Consider the following 16,792-nt stretch of genomic DNA (forward strand, 5'->3'; position numbering starts at 1 on the left):
TTCTTTGTGATCTTGTCTCTGAGTATTTTTGCTACGTTTGTGTGTCACTGTAGTATGGATAAGTGTGGTAACTTACAATAAAAATACAGAGTTATGAGTTTCTGCCGACAGCATGGATATACACCTTGACATCATTATCTAACTCAGCCAGTGTTTTTTTAACCCAAACGTGGTTCACGAGATGTGAAAAACAAGGTCCTGGACAAACAACAACTTTGAATGCATCAATCTATTAAAAATAGAAAACTGCCGGTCACTTTATTAGACAAATCTCTCCAAATGCACGGTAACACACATTCTATTCAGCCATGGCAGCAACTTAATGCATTTAGATATAGTCAAGACCAGGGGTCTTCAAAGTTTTCAGGCCAAGGACCCCTTAGTTGAGAGAGAGATGAAGCAGGGACCCCCACAACCTGTTCAGAGATTCCATATAGTTTCATTGTTTGACAGCACAATCATCAGTGTATTTTGGATTCATGTCAATTTGTGTTTTCAGATATTTAACCACTTTAACCGTCAATACTTAATAAGAATGACCTTTTACTCTGTATTTAGTCTGCTCTTTTTCCCCAATACACTAAAGCTCTTTGCTGAAAATAGCCGATCTACAAGCTCACAACGCCTCGCAGTGCGAGGCGTTGTGAGCTTGTAGATCGGCTATTTTTGGATAAAGTTCTCAGAAACTCAGAACACCACTGTTCAAGTGGTTAATATAAAGAAAGGAGAAAAAGGTTTCTATCACACAAAGGGGGACCCCCCTGTAGTAACTCTGAGGACCCCCTAGGGGTCCTGGGTGCCCTGTTGAAGACCCTTGGTCAAGATGATCTGCTGCAGTTCAAACCAGGCAGCGGAATGGGGAGGATTTAAGTGACTTTTAACAAGGCATGGTTGTTGGTGCTACTGGGATTTTCACCATGTCTTGTCCAATAACGTGGCCGGTGAATGTACGAGGATGCTCAGTAACAGAAATAGAAAAAGCAGTCTTTGTCACTTCTTGAAGTTGTTTCAGGAAAAAGTACACTGCCTGTGTTCATAGTTCTGATGCACAATGCTGCCCTCTACTGCTGACCAAAGCAACAACAGCATGACTGTGACTTGTTTAACAGTTCTGTTAGCTTTGGCTCGATGAACCATAGCTTTTTGTGTTTTGTAGGGTATGCTGACAAAGAATACCAGAGAAGATATGTAATAATTACATTCCTTTGTCCACCTTATAGATTCACACTTTATTCAATGATATTTGTCTCAAAGCAATAACATGGAAATATAAAACATTAGCTTCTTCTTGCCTCCAAGAAAAATAAAAAAAGTCCCTACTGTGAAACATGCCTTGAGAAAATAAAGAAACCGCTAATACCCAGGCATCCCTTTTAAGTCAAGATTATGATCTGATCATGACAATCTTTGTGCTGCCAATATACTGTAGGCTACTTGTATTCTCCATGTAAATTCTATCTACTCCTTATTGCTACTTCAATGATCACATTTCCCTGTTTGGAAACTAAATTCCAAATTGGAATTAAGAAACTGTTCTATTTCACTCACACAGCATTTTTAGGGTCGCTTTATTAAACTGGGACAAATGTCACCGTCGTTCCAGAAAACATGAAGAAATCATTCACAAAATAGTCCATCTTATAACCTCCGCCATCCTCTGCAAGTGTACGCATCAAAATTCTCAGTGTTAATTTAACTCTCATGGAACCAAATGGGCCCTTACGGGTCTGTAACTCAGTTTACAAATGGGACCCTTATGCTGCGTTCACACTGGAAGCTACACAACTACAGTCTCCTTTATTTTCAAAGGAAGCGACATGAAGATACAAAGCGACGTTCGCCATTTGCAGCTGATACAAAATCTACAAAGCTACAATACAAGTTGAGCTGGCGTCAACTGCTGCTTCAAAGCTAAAACAAACAAACACCCCATTACAGAATTCCTTCTCAAAGATTAGTTTTTTTGGGGGGCTTTTTATGCCTTTTATGCCAGGAAATGGCGGGATTGACACGCGGCAAAGGTCATCCAGATAGGGAATCGAACCGGCGACGCCACCAGGCACCCATGCGTATGTGGCAATGACTAAGTGGTATGCGCCTGGACCAGTAGGCCAGCAGGTGCCCCTACAGAATTCCTTCTTGTCAAAGTTAAACTAATTAGTTCCATTAACTAGTTTTAGTTTTAACGCCAGGCTTTATTTCTCTCCCTAGTCAGGCATTCTCTTGATGATGCCAACAAGCACGTTGATCTAAAATTCAACAGCAACAAAGCACCGCTTTGTATCTTTGTATCCTTTGTAGCTGGCAGTGCAAACACAGCACTACGGGTTCATTCGGTTCCATTCGTACTTTCTCTAAGTGAAATTAATGCTGAGGATTTCACAGTGTAATGCCTCATTCACACTACGAAAAGCCAAGCTAATGGTTTGCTTGGTAATTCAATGTATTCTCTATGCAAACCAGCTTTTAAAATTTCCAAGCTGTAAAAAAGGCTTGGACATTTTTAAAGCTGGTTTGCATAGGGAATACATTGAATTACCAAGCAAACCATTAGCTTGGCTTTTCGTAGTGTGAATGAGGCATAAGGATGGCGCCTCATCCCCACTCCATCAGACACTATAGTCTCTCTCTCTGTGTGCACTATGACCCAGTGTTCCCAGGGTCTCCACTAGAGGGGGCTGTCCTCCTGCGGCGGGTTGTTCCTCCTGACACGGGCCTTCCTGCTCTCCTGCTTGAGCTTCAGCGCGCGCAGCTTCTGCTGCCGGCGCTTCTCGCGGTACCACAGCTGCTCACAGTAGTCGTCCACACTCAGACTGTTGCTGCCCACCATGTGGTGCAGATCCTTGTAGCTCCTGAGCAGCGGCGGGGGGGGCGGGGCCCCCAGGTTCTGGGGGAGGTGGTGGTGATTGGGGGCGGACGGCGGGAGCTGCCACGTGTTGCCGTGCACCACCACCGCTCCTCCTCCCAGCGAGGGGGGGCCCGCCTGGCCGTGCGTCAGGGAGACCTGACCCATCCTGCCCGCCACGGGGACCACCACGGGGCTGAGGACGGGTCCGGGTCCCGGGGCCGGGGCCGGGGCCGGGTGGAGCGGGTGGTTGTTGGGGTGGTGGTGGTGGGGGTTGAGGTGGAGGGTGTGGTTAGGGATGACGTGCAGGCGGTAGCGGGCCAGCACCGTGGTGTAGGAGTGCTCCTGGCTGCTGCAGGTGTAAAGGCCGGCGTCCTGCGGCGCCAGCTGCTGCAGCAGGAAGCCTCGCTTCATGTGCAGCGAGCGGCCGTCCTCCTCAGGGACCTGAGAGGAGGAGGAGAAGAAGCAGGGGTGAGAAAAGGACTCCAAAGGGTTCATATTTTAGATTGTAATAAAAGAATATAAAAGATGAGTGTTAAAATTATTTCATTTACTTCTTTCTATTGTTTTAGAGATTCTTATTTCAGTGTTTGGGGGCATGCGTACAAGTGGCTAAATATGTCATTTTACACAGAATAAGCCCATTCCCAAGATACAACGCAACCTTTCATGATTGGATCATTTGGATGTGACTTATGGGGGCTAGAAGTGTTACTGTAAATAGCAATAAAGAAACTGCTGGCTTATTGTGTCTAAAAAGACATATTTAGCCACTTGTACGCATGCCCCCATGCGTACGCATGCCCCACATTTTAGCATGGTAAACGCGATAAAACAATAGAACGAAGCAAATGAAAACATTTTAACACTCACTTTTTCTTTTCTCTAATTACAATCTAAAATATGAACCATTGTTGTAAAAAAACAAAGTTGTCCTTTAAGTAAAATTATACTGCAGTGTAGAAATAGTTGACTCTCAGTAAAAGTCTTCAGAATTTACTTAAGTGAAAGTACAAAAGTATTGGCTTCAAAATATACTTAAAAGCACCAAAAGCAAAAGTAGTCATTATGCTGAATACCTTACACCACTGAGGCAGGATGAGGAATATCAGACGCTTTCGGGCTGTAAAGCAGTGAATCTCAAACCTGTTTCATGCCAAGGACACCTAATTCATGTTTATTTGGCCACAGATCCCCATCTGAGAAGATTTTGTGCCAGGGACCCTCCATACTAGATTTGTTAAAATGTTTCTTCACGATTATTTTAAAATAGCAGATCTACAAGCTCACAACGAATCTCTATATTTTCTATTATGCATTTTTCAACATAACTGCGATTATCTCAAATAATTGCAAAAGGCAATCATGTAATAATTGTGACAGGCCTATTTATCACAAGTACAGATTCAATGCTCACACATGCTGTATAAGTGAGGGTTCCTTTTCTGAGGCTCAGAGCCTGATGGGACTGCGTGGAACGCAAGAAGGAACACAAAGAGAGCAGTGATGTCATTACGTGCGCATCCCGCATCAAAAACTCATTCAAGTCGCCCAGGGACTCATTCATGTCATGGTCCTGGGGTCCCGGGGATGCGCCTCCATTGGAGTCCATGTTAAAATAATTTACTTCTTCTACTTAAGCTGCTATATTAGTTTAGATAGTTTAATTCGTTTTTTAATGTATTGTGTAAGATAAACACTGTAAAGATGTATTATCAGTTAAACCTGGAACAGCTAAAAACTATTTTCACTAGTGGTTCTCAAAGTGGGGTCCTGGGTCCTTGAAGGAGTTCCAGGGGGTCCCCAGATAAATTATAGTTAGGAACCAAATAGAACTTTATGGGTCTGTAACTCGGTGAACAAATGGAACCAAATGGACCTGTTCCATTTGTACTCTAGTATTTTAACATTTAATATAAATTGGGGTCCCAGTGATATAAATATAATTAAATGGGTGTCTGTAGCCTAGTGTATTTAGAAATCCTAGTTCTAAGTTCAAACATTAGCCAAATTGTAAAATAAATATAAGAAATAGGCAAACATTTTGAAAATAGCCGATCTACAAGCTCACTACGCTCGAAAACATTGTATTGAGGACTCATAGAACTTTTCTGGGACCCATTTGAATGACCACCTGTGGGTCCCGGGACTCATTACATTGAAAACCTAGTAACATCACTGAGAGAGCCTCACCTCGGTGCCTGCTGCTGTCTGGGACAGGGTCTGCTGCTGACCCTCTGAGTGCTGCACCGTCCACCTGAGCTGGGCCTGAGGAGACCTGGCCATGCACTCCAAGAAGCTGGAGTTGCCTTCCACGCCGTAGATCACCTTGGGCTCCACCAGCTCAGCATCTGTCAGAGGAACAGACAGTATTTTAGTTCCCTTTCAATTCAGAGATGGTCACTGTGTTTTTGGCTTGTCCTTGTTGTAATAATAATAATAATTTAAAAAAGCAACTGTCTGAGTCTGACAGAAACAAAGGTGGATAGAGAGAAGAAAATATATATTTTGGTAAACAGTGCATTTATATAGCACTTTTATCCAAGGCGCTTTACATAGATTGTGCATTACATTCACCCATTCACACACACATTCATACACCGGTGGCAGAGGAAACCATTCAAGGCACCAACCTACTCACCGGGAGCAACTAGGGGTTCAGAGTCTTGCTCAAGGACTCTTCGACATTAACTCAGGGGGAGCCCAGATTTCGAACTGGGAACCCTTTCGGGAACCCTTCGTGCTCTAATAACAGTTTCTCTACCCCTGAGCTATGCCACTCCTATTTTGTACTATTTTGTATTTTCCCTTACCCCTGGCTACATCAGCATCTAGAGTTCTAGACGAATTGCACAGTGAGAGAATGCAAGAATCTTAGAGGTGAGGAAATTGATCTTTATCTATTCATTTTGTGACTCCACCTGATTTCAGACTCCACCTTAGCCCCTTGACCTAGTTTGAATTATTATGGATTACAGATTATTTGAATTAGTAAACATTTAGACTGATGCTAGGTTCTAGTTTTACTTGTGGTCCTAGTTTACTGAGGTACTACACTGTCTTGTATGTGTTTACCTTACTTATTGTACAGTAAGTCTGCTGTGTATAAGAAGAAAGCTGCAGTTGCAATATTTGTCCCATAGATGGTGCACTGATACTACTACAACTTCTTACTTGGAGTAATGGTAGAGGACACATTTACAGATGTTTTATGTATTATGGAATTTCACTGACCACCACTGATGAGATGTAATGTATATTATTGGCCTTAATTGCCTAGAGTGTTTCACATTAAGCTTAACCGTTTTTTTGTTGTTTTTTCTTCTTGTCTAATCCAGGGACTTCTATAAGTCAGTCAATCACACAGGAATGGGACTTCTCAGCTCTTACACCATATTGGCCGTACTAATTTAGGACTTTCTTTCAGGCTGTCCACACCTATTTGTGTTTGTACTTTGTAGATCTGTTGTTTTCACTACATTATTGTGCTACACTCTTGTGTGATGAAGTAGGGCATTTATTTATGGAAACAAAAAGTTTGAGTATGGAGATACAAGGTTTCTGCGCAGGAGGGGTCGCTCTTGTGGGATTTGAGCATAGACATGTGGGCTAAACATGCCGATCCAGTGACTTGTTTAGCCCACTGACCAAGACTCATGGTGTAACTGACACGACTATAAGTTTGTTTACTTTTCGAGAAAGCCTTTGGATTCCCCAACAGTCTACACCAAATATCTTCACCGCAAATAGCCGATCTACATGTTCACAACGCTGTGCAACGCAAACGCATATCTTTGCCAAATTAATGCTGTATTTTTCCACAACAAAAGTGATGCTGAGGTTCTTGTGCTTGATATCATGCATTTAAAAGTACGGATTGATTTCAAAGGTCTATTGATTTATTAATTCAATGTCCATCCATGACTTGTTGTGGTGTGTCAGAAATCAATTGGAGAAGTGAAGAATTTCAGGGTTGCTTTCATAGCCTGAAAATCTGAATTTAAAGGAGTAGTTCAACCCCAAAATGACTTTTTTTCTTTTGATTACTCACGCCATGGAGACTTGAATTCGTGGATATCTTTTTGTATGTGTTGCATTGCTAAAGATAATAATTTGATTATATAAATGTACCCCCATTGATTCAGCAAGGGGACCCAAATGCATTTGGGTCATGGAATACTGCTATGAAGCTGTAACCACTATACTAGAGTATTAGTAGGGACATATTAAGATGACTGTACCTGCGATGGGAAAGTAATTAGTAAGTATACAGCATGTAGGCCTACTATTTAGACAATGCACAGGTGTTGGCATTTTACATATACATCTTACATGTGAGGAAGTGATACTCCCATGTGTATGTGGTAACTGGTAAGTGCCATACTAGTTATCTCAGGTACAGTACTAAACAACAGTTTATTCTTATCCGTTTCCGTTATCAGCTACAGTAACTGGTTGTTATGGTGGGTCAGGATTCAGGAAGGCTCGGTACATCTTTAAGACTTGCTGTGTAATTCTTTGATGTGAGTCCAGTTCATACAGTGTGTGTACAGGATGTAAACAATGTAGAGATCATTCTTTACCCTCCTCTGTGATGGGACACTGGCTCCAGGGGTCTCCGTACTTCACATCCTGCCTGCGTGCCCGCCTGACACGCCCCAACACACACACACACACACACACACACGCACACGCACACGCACACGCACACACACACACACACACACACACACACACACACACACACACAGTTCAGTTATGGAACTGCGACTGACAATGTCCAATTCACCCTTTGTTAGCCTTCTGATTGGTCTCTGACTGACCAACCAGCAGGCTCCACCCTGGTTCCTGGTTGAACCCACAGAATAACAATACCAAGCAACTGAATTAAAATGCTAGTGGATGGAGTGTCCCACAGAGTGTCCCACTGAGTGTCCCACTGAGTGTCCCACAGAGTGTCCCACAGAGTGTCCACAGAGTGTCCACAGAGTGTCCCTCAGAGTGTCCCTCAGAGTGTCCCACAGAGTGTCCCTCAGAGTGTCCCACAGAGTGTCCCACAGAGTGTCCCACTGAGTGTCCCTCAGAGTGTCCCTCAGAGTGTCCCACAGAGTGTCCCACAGAGTGTCCCTCAGAGTGTCCCTCAGAGTGTCCCACAGAGTGTCCCACTGAGTGTCCCTCAGAGTGTCCCTCAGAGTGTCCCACAGAGTGTCCCTCAGAGTGTCCCTCAGAGTGTCCCTCAGAGTGTCCCACAGAGTGTCCCACAGAGTGTCCCACTGAGTGTCCCACTGAGTGTCCCACTGAGTGTCCCACAGAGTGTCCCACAGAGTGTCCCACTGAGTGTCCCACTGAGTGTCCCACTGAGTGTCCCACAGAGTGTCCCACAGAGTGTCCCACTGAGTGTCCCACAGAGTGTCCCACTGAGTGTCCCACTGAGTGTCCCACAGAGTGTCCCACTGAGTGTCCCTCAGAGTGTCCCTCAGAGTGTCCCACAGAGTGTCCCACTGAGTGTCCCACTGAGTGTCCCACAGAGTGTCCCACAGAGTGTCCCACTGAGTGTCCCTCAGAGTGTCCCTCAGAGTGTCCCACTGAGTGTCCCACAGAGTGTCCCACAGAGTGTCCCTCAGAGTGTCCCACTGAGTGTCCCACAGAGTGTCCCACAGAGTGTCCCTCAGAGTGTCCCACAGAGTGTCCCACTGAGTGTCCCACAGAGTGTCCCACAGAGTGTCCCACTGAGTGTCCCACAGAGTGTCCCACAGAGTGTCCCACTGAGTGTCCCACAGAGTGTCCCACAGAGTGTCCACAGAGTGTCCCACAGAGTGTCCCACAGAGTGTCCCACTGAGTGTCCCACCAAGACACAGCAACCAATGGGTGTGAAGAGGAGAGGGACAACGGGCGGGACTTGACAAAGGGTGAATTCCACTATGTGCTCCACATAACCTTTCAGGGTCCATAATACACAGTACAGATCCATCTAAAAGAAAATAGAATATTGTGTAAAATATTGTGTAAAAGTACTACCCAGTGGGACATTTCCGCTGTCGGTTAAGATTTCTATGGGTTCTATGGCATCTGCAATGCCTTTTTACACAATATTCTATTTTTTTAGATGGATATGTATAAACTGTGCTTTTGTTGTTTTTGCTGCAATATTTCACAAGGTTGTGGTTATAGCTTGGGAGGGTAAGAGGATATGGAATGAATATAAGTCAGTGTGTGTGTGTGTGTGTGTGTGTGTGTGTGTGTGTGTGTGTGTGTGTGTGTGTGTGTGTGTGTGTGTGTGTGTGTGTGTGTGTGTGTGCGCGCGCGCGTGAGCGCGCGAGCAAGTGTGTGCCCGCATATGTCTACATACTTGGGGAAGTTAAAGTTACATGTAACTGAGTTACGTAACTAAGTTACATTTTGCTGTAACTTGCTGGTAACTGAGTTACATTCATATTTCTGTAACTCGTCAAGTAACTGAGATACTTTTTGGATAATTTTTCGCTCAAGTTACAAGTTACAAGAAGTTACAAGCGAAGTTATAATTTTACATTTAAGTTTTGTTAAGATTGACGATCAAATGTCCTCAACAGATCATACATTTCTTCTTTGTTTAACTTTATTTTAGGAACACAGATGTTTAATAAAGAAAATGTCAACCTCTCTGTGCTGCTGGCCTGTCTGTCATACACAGTAGAGCTGCTGTTCTGACTGGCCATGGACATGTCACATGATCCATCCATCCACCTACAGTACTACCTTCCTACTAGCCTTGGATCGCTTCCAATTTTGGGGGTTTGATCCGGTCGGGAGTGGAAACAGCCTATGTCATGTTGTAGTCCTCAAAGGAAACAGCCTATGTCATGTTGTAGTCCTCAAAGGAAACAGCCTATGTCATGTTGTAGTCCTCAAAGGAAACAGCCTATGTCATGTTGTAGTCCTCAAAGGAAACAGCCTATGTCATGTTGTAGTCCTCAAAGGAAACAGCCTATGTCATGTTGTAGTCCTCAAAGGAAACAGCCTATGTCATGTTGTAGTCCTCAAAGGAAACAGCCTACGTCATGTTGTAGTCCTCAAAGGACTACACTTTGTCCCAAAATAATTTCCCCGTGTTCAAGGTCTTTAATTTAGTGCCTACCCAATAAACCCCTTCATGCGGCATAGTTTTGCGTATATGCATATACCGGAAAATCCGGTATATGCATCTTTTAGTCCAACTCGTAGCGACTGATCAAACGGCCCATTGTAAACGAATAACAGGCTTTCCTCCGAGGTGGAAAGACTGGTGACGTGAGGTTACCTACTGTAACTATCTATCCATCCACCTACCTACCTACAGTACCAATCGACCTAACTATTTACCCATCCACCCTTACCTACCTATCTACCTACATATTTATCCTTCCATCCATACACGTACCTTCTTAATAATGTGCTTTATAGTGCTTTTTCTAAAGCGCTTTAAAATTCATTCATTCGGAGGTGAAGCATGGAACACTCGATGTCAGCGTCCTCATTTCCCACATTCACACACCAACAGTGGCAAGCTAGCATCGACCGACTCATTGGAGGCAATGTGGGGTTCAGTGTCTTGCCCAAGGACAATTCCACATGTGTGAACAGGAAGAACCGGGATTCAAACCACTGACCCACAGATCTTTGGACAACGTGCTCTACCTCCTGAGCCACAGCCACTCCATCCATCCACCCATTCACCTAGCTACCTACCTAGCTACCTACCTAGCTACCTAGCTACCTACCTAGCTACCTACCTAGCTCCCTAGCTACCTACCTAGCTCCCTACCTAGCTACCTAGCTACCTACCTAGCTCCCTACCTAGCTACCTAGCTACCTACCTAGCTACCTACCTAGCTACCTACCTAGCTACCTAGCTACCTACCTAGCTACCTACCTATGCCATGATTTAAAAACTTTACTTTCCATTGTGATACTGATTAGTTTTTCACGATTGTTAACACACACACAAAAAAAAAATCAGCACCATTTTCACAACCTTAACTTCATGTACCAATAGCTTGCCCCGATTTGGCAGTACTTCACACTCCCTTTTCTGCATTAGACTCGGATTTTCTTTCTTTACACTCTGATGTCAATTACACATCACCTTATTGTCTACTTCTATACAATACACTACACACAATGTACGGTTGTTGCACACACTTCTCACGTAAAATCTCAAAGCATCAACCTACAACACATTCGGGTGTCAATTACACATCACCTTGTTGTCCAAACACTACACACAATGTTCGGTCGTTGCACACACTTCGCAAAATGATGCCTAAATCTACTCTAAATCATGTACCCTAATAAAACCTTTTGGATGCATAAACATAATTATGCATATACAGTATGTTTTATGTTTGACTATAAAAAAGTAGGTTTACACTGAGTCAATTTGCAAAAGGAGAAATAGCTCATTCTCCAGAGTCAATGTCATTCATATGGTGTGTTCCATTTCGACGATTGTGTTTTCAATTTTGCACTGCAGAGTGTTGTAAATGATTGGTAGTGTGCAGCAAATGCTTAGTTGTGTACTCAATGAATGGTATGTGTCATTTGAAAATATGGCTGTGTGTACCAAATTAAAACAAGATTTCCATTTTGTGAACACAGTTAAGTGATTTGATGGCAACGAGTCATCTTTGGGAAGGGAGTGAGTTTTAGCATTTTGTGTGTGAGGTTTTCAATTTTGTGAGTGCAGTTTTGAGAAAGCCGTTATTGTATTGAGAAACGTGTGTTAACAATTGTGAAACACTGTAATAGGAGCTATTGATCCAAACAAGATTTACAAGTGGGCCCTGATCAAGAACAGGTTGAGAACCAGTGCCATAAATAAACAATTATAGATTTAATAAACCAGAGATGTTGAGTCTTGCTATTTCTGTCTTGGTTGGTAGTCAAGGCCCAAAGGCCCGCGGTTCTGAGGCGAGAAACAAACACTGTTTGAAAAGCTTTGACCCCGACGTGATTTGAACACGCAACCTTCTGATCTGGAGTCAGACGCGCTACCGTTGCGCCACGAGGTCCTGTGGTGACCTGGAGATAAAATGTATCAATAGAACTACACTGTGGGAACTGTACCTGGTGTGTGTGTGTGTGTGTGTGTGTGTGTGCGTGGGTGCGTGCGTGTGCAGGGGCGTCACACCAAATTCTGGGCCCTGGGTACAAGGATACTGGGTACACTGCGGGCCCCCCATGAATGTTAACTATTGAAAAATAGCAGATATACAAGCTCACAGCGCGGCAAAAATCATGAAAATGTTTGAAAGAAACTTATGTTTCCTTGTCAGTGGTGCTCAAACATTTTCATGTGAAGGACCCCCAAGATGATATGTATTTGGCCACGGACCCCCATATCAAAATATTTAGTTCCAGGGACCCCCCCAGAAGCAAAATTTGAGTTACAAATGTAGGCTTAAAGAATACATATATTCAAAGATTTTCACGACTTTTCAAAAATAGCAGATCTACAAGCTCGCAGCGCGGCACTCGGTGCCGCGCTGTGAGCTTGTATATCTGCTATTTTTCAATAGCTAAAGTTACTAGGGCCCCTCCACCTTGGGCCCTAGTAACTCAGTCCCACTCCCCCCCCCCCCCCCCCACTTGTGACGCCCCTGTGCTTGTGTACGTGCGTGCGTGCGTGCGTGCGTGTGTGCGTGCGTGTGTACCTCTTGCTGCTAGGGAAGTATCGTGAGCAGGTGTTCCCGTCCCAGGAACAGTAGGGGTCCCTGGCCAGGCAGCAGGCAGGACAGTCTGCTCCGTAGCGCTCACACCGATGCAGGGCCAGCTGCACCACGCCACTGTCACTGGACACATACAGCTGTTGCTGTGGACACACACACACGCGCACAGGCACGCACGCACACACACACACACACACGCACACGCACACGCACGCATGCACACACACACACACACACACACACACACACACACACTAGGGTGACCATACGTCCTCTTTTGCCCGGACATGTCCTCTTTTAGGGGGCTGTCCGGCCGGTCCGGGGGGGTTTTATAAATTCCTTCAAATGTCCGGGGTTTCGCGCATATCACGGTTTAAGCACGGACATTTACAATGCACGTTCAATGGTTCGTTTGGAAACACACTGTGAGAGGCGCTAACCCCGGAACGTGTATTATTCATACTACTCCCTGCCTGCGCTGCGAGCGATACCTCCCTCCCTCAGCCTGTCTCGCTTTCAGATCAGAGGCAGAGCAGAGCTCTGCAGCAGATCGCGCAGCACAGAGCCAAACGAACTGCAAACGCTATTAATGCTCACTCCCTCAGCAACTGTGGTGAAGGAATCTTGCCTGCTACTCCCTCAAACCTGGTCTAAAAATGACGGGAGACGGCTCTACGGATGCGTATCGGCGAGGCGAAGGTGCTCGCGACGACCGCGGCTTTCAATCACTGATGAAATGCACAAACAGTGCGAGTGACCAACATTGAGAAGCAGAGCGTTCTGTCAGCAAAGCTGGTAGTCTTCTGTGTCCATTTAGGCATTTACAAATAAAAGTTCTGCTTCAAGCCCATAACACTGCAAAGTAGCTTACAAGACAGTCTGTGCGAGGTGAGAGCTCTTCTGCTAACTAAATTGACAGAATCTTTTCTACAACCCTGTAAAGCAGAAGATACGGCGGTTTTAGTGGGCTACCTCTCTTTTATTTAATTACAAAGCTGAACGTTCATACAGGAGCCAAAAGGCATACTTTATCAGTGGATCTTTAGCCTATTAATAGATTTGTAAAGGGTCCAATTGGAACCCCCTCAAAATTGAATACATAATAGGCTATTAGTGGTATAGGGCATAATTGAGCGGTAAACTAGAAATAGAAAAAAAAATTAGGGAAAAACTATATATATATATATATATATATATATATATATATATATATATATATATATATATATATATATATATATATTATATATATATATATATATATGCCGGGTAGAGTGTCCTCTTTTTGGATTTTCAGAATATGGTCACCCTAACACACACACACACACACACACGCACACACACACACACAGACACACACCGTGTCATCATGAGGTACAAACTACAGTTTACAGTTTACAGTTTAGGCATTTAGCAGACGCGTTTAATCCAAGCGACTTACAATAAGTAGGTTATACAAATCACTATAATAAGCAGGATTGTGTCAGTACATTAACAACAATATAAGAAATGCATAGGAATATCACTATATAGACTATAGACTATAGAGAGAACTATAGAGCAGAGGTCTCTGTGCGGTGGAAACCTCCATGTCCAAAACTGTTACTTTTCAGGATCTTGCAGATCTTACATCCTACAGCTTCTGTGTGATGTTGTAGTTTATACTGCAGGTCATTATTCTATGCAGGCCGTTAATATACGTAGTATGTTGGCCGTTTATTTACTGAAAAAACAAAAAGTTAGAATATGGAGTGGAGATGAGTGGTTTCTGCTAATCGATTTAATCCATCATTAAAAAATAAATCAATAACTGATTATTGAATAAAATAATCCATTAATAATCAGACAGACAGACTTACTCTCTTGGTGGACAGCTCCATGCTGAGGATAGGACTGCTACTCTGTTGAATTAGAAGAAGACAAAACAAACAAACATGATATTCTATCCAAATACACAACATACACAATACATACGTCTTACTAACAAAATAATTATCATTATAAATTATAATTTAATTATGTAAGGTTGTCCCACAATAAAATAATCTTCATTTATTATTATTAATTGTTTTTACAACCAGTCAAATCCATTTTCCCAGATAGCACAAAGTGATCATCAGCCAACTGGCTGAAAGATGCCAGTCTGCTGAACATAAGGCTGCTTATCATGACCACGTGGCATGGGCAGAGCATCAGATGTAAAGAGCTTTATGTACTGTTACAGTACTACTGTATACATCCTGCCATTGGTCTAATATCAAGCATAAACAGCATGAATGTGGTTCTCTTGTCGGCTACAGAAATATCTTTGCTGGCGTTGGATTTGATGGACGGCAGCCAAAGCAAACTCTGTGGGTTTATATCATTTTACAGCGGTGGTTCTCAAAGTGGGGCCCAGGGACCCGGAGGGGCCCTAATGTGGGGGTCCCCAGTCGAATGACTGATAGTTATGAAGGGGTATACAGTATATAAAGTGACACTAAATGAGCATTTGTACACATTAGTACACAGTTATGGGTGTACGGGCCTAATGCCTACCAAACGGTGGGTCCTTGAAATAAAAAAAGAGAACCACTGATTTACAGTATGTACAGTATAGGTCAATTGGTCAAACCTCGAGTAGGAATAAACTAACCTCGCGTCACCAGGCTTTCTCTGGGGAAAGCCTGGTGCTCGTTTACAAAACAGGTTGCCGACCTCCAACGCGACGCGTTGTGAGCTTGGAGGCCCTTTTAGTAATTTCAGCCCCTGCCTCTCCAGTCTCCACACATTCTCTGCACGTCCCTGGCACTAACCTATGACATGTGCTGCCAAGTAAAAACATCTCTGTAAAGTACACTACACTACACACAGCCCACCTCAGATTCAAGGAAGCACTCCTTAAATTCCCAAATATATACTAAACCTGACTTCACAAGTAGCCCAGTGAACTGTAACTGACACGGGGTTAAAGGTTTGACTTGTCTGGAAGGTATCTATTATGATCTACTATAAACCACACAGATTAGACATCTAATCTGCCTCCTTTTCTTCTTCAGAGGAAGCACGGCTGCTCCATGACTCCATTTCTCAGCTCACTATCTATCTATCTATCTAGGTCGTCCTCAGACGAGCCCTCCATCGTTGTTTCCAGTCATCTCGGTTCTCCATACATCTGGCCAGCTCATTGGTGTTCTGTGTCCCTACGTCTTCCTTGAGTACGTCCACGTATGTTTTTGTGGGACGTCCTCGCGGCCGGTGCCCGTGTGTTGGCTCCCACAGTACCAATTTGCTGGCTGGAAGCTCCTGGTGTCTTTGCAGTGTCCTGCTAGTCTCATTCACTGACTCGTTTTAACAGCAGGACAAAGAGACTCAATGGACCCTGACCACCATGAGAGAGAGAGAGAGAGAGAGAGAGAGAGAGAGAGAGAGAGAGAGAGAGAGAGAGAGAGAGAGAGAGAGAGAGAGAAGAGAGAGAGAGAGAGAGAGAGAGATTGAGGATCAAGATAACAAAGAGAGAACAAAGTAAGACAAGAGATGGGATGAGATAGCAGTGAGGAGAGAGAAAAGGGAAAGATAGAAACACTCAAGAGTTACAGACCTGTAAGGGTCCATTTGGTTCCTCACCTATCAATCATTTAACTGGGGACCCCCTGGGGACCCCCTGGGGACCCCCTGCAACACCACTTTGAACAACCACAGTCCCACTGTGGTTTGTACCGAGCAGCTCCCTCAACAATATCATCGTTGTCGGGTGGAAACCTTGTATATCCAAAACCTCCCTTTTTTGTTATTATTTTAAAAACAATTTAAAATAGTTAAAACAGCCGCAACGGTGCAAGGCGTTGTGTGCTTGTAGATCTGCTGTTTTCACTACTTTTGTGTCGACGGCCTTGCATGATGAAGCAGGGCTTTGCTTTGCGAAAAGATGTCCAAATTTGAAACTTGGAGATACGAGGTTTGGTGGTGTAGCGGTTAAGTACCTGCTCACGACGGGCACTGGTTCCCAAACACTGGGTCGGGACCCATTTGAGGGTCCCGGACACATTTTTGTTTTAAATATTTCTTTTATTTCAAAACAATTTCAAAAACGTTCCCAAAAAAAGCTAAAATTAATGTTCATGAATTAAAAAAAACTAATTCTAACGATGTGTCTAAGTAATTTCATGAATAAATAAAATAGAAATCTAAGAAATTCCCTAAATTAGAAAACGAAATGTTTAAAGTAGCGATCTACAAGTTCACAACGCGTTGTGAAGCGACTCGTTGTGAGCTCGTGTG

The 16,792-nt window shown here is 43.7% G+C and overlaps 1 protein-coding gene across 1 annotated transcript in view; it reads right to left on the reverse strand.

The window, feature by feature from the left end:
- Positions 1-2,595: 2,595 nt before the first annotated feature.
- The window catches only part of LOC308286362 (semaphorin-3D), a 190,348-nt gene continuing 176,151 nt past the window's right edge, over positions 2,596-16,792 (reverse strand). Inside the window, exons 15-19 of the mRNA XM_080727358.1 lie at positions 14,392-14,433; positions 12,518-12,675; positions 7,429-7,493; positions 5,039-5,196; positions 2,596-3,289 (exon numbers count right to left, since the gene is read on the reverse strand). Of these exons, the coding sequence (XP_080583484.1) occupies positions 2,669-3,289; positions 5,039-5,196; positions 7,429-7,493; positions 12,518-12,675; positions 14,392-14,433 (1,044 nt within the window). The 3' untranslated portion in view covers positions 2,596-2,668. The remainder of the gene's footprint in view (positions 3,290-5,038; positions 5,197-7,428; positions 7,494-12,517; positions 12,676-14,391; positions 14,434-16,792) is intronic.

The sequence above is a fragment of the Nannobrachium achirus genome (genome assembly GCF_963921795.1).
Source record: "Nannobrachium achirus genome assembly, chromosome: 6".
Lineage (NCBI taxonomy): Eukaryota > Metazoa > Chordata > Actinopteri > Myctophiformes > Myctophidae > Nannobrachium > Nannobrachium achirus.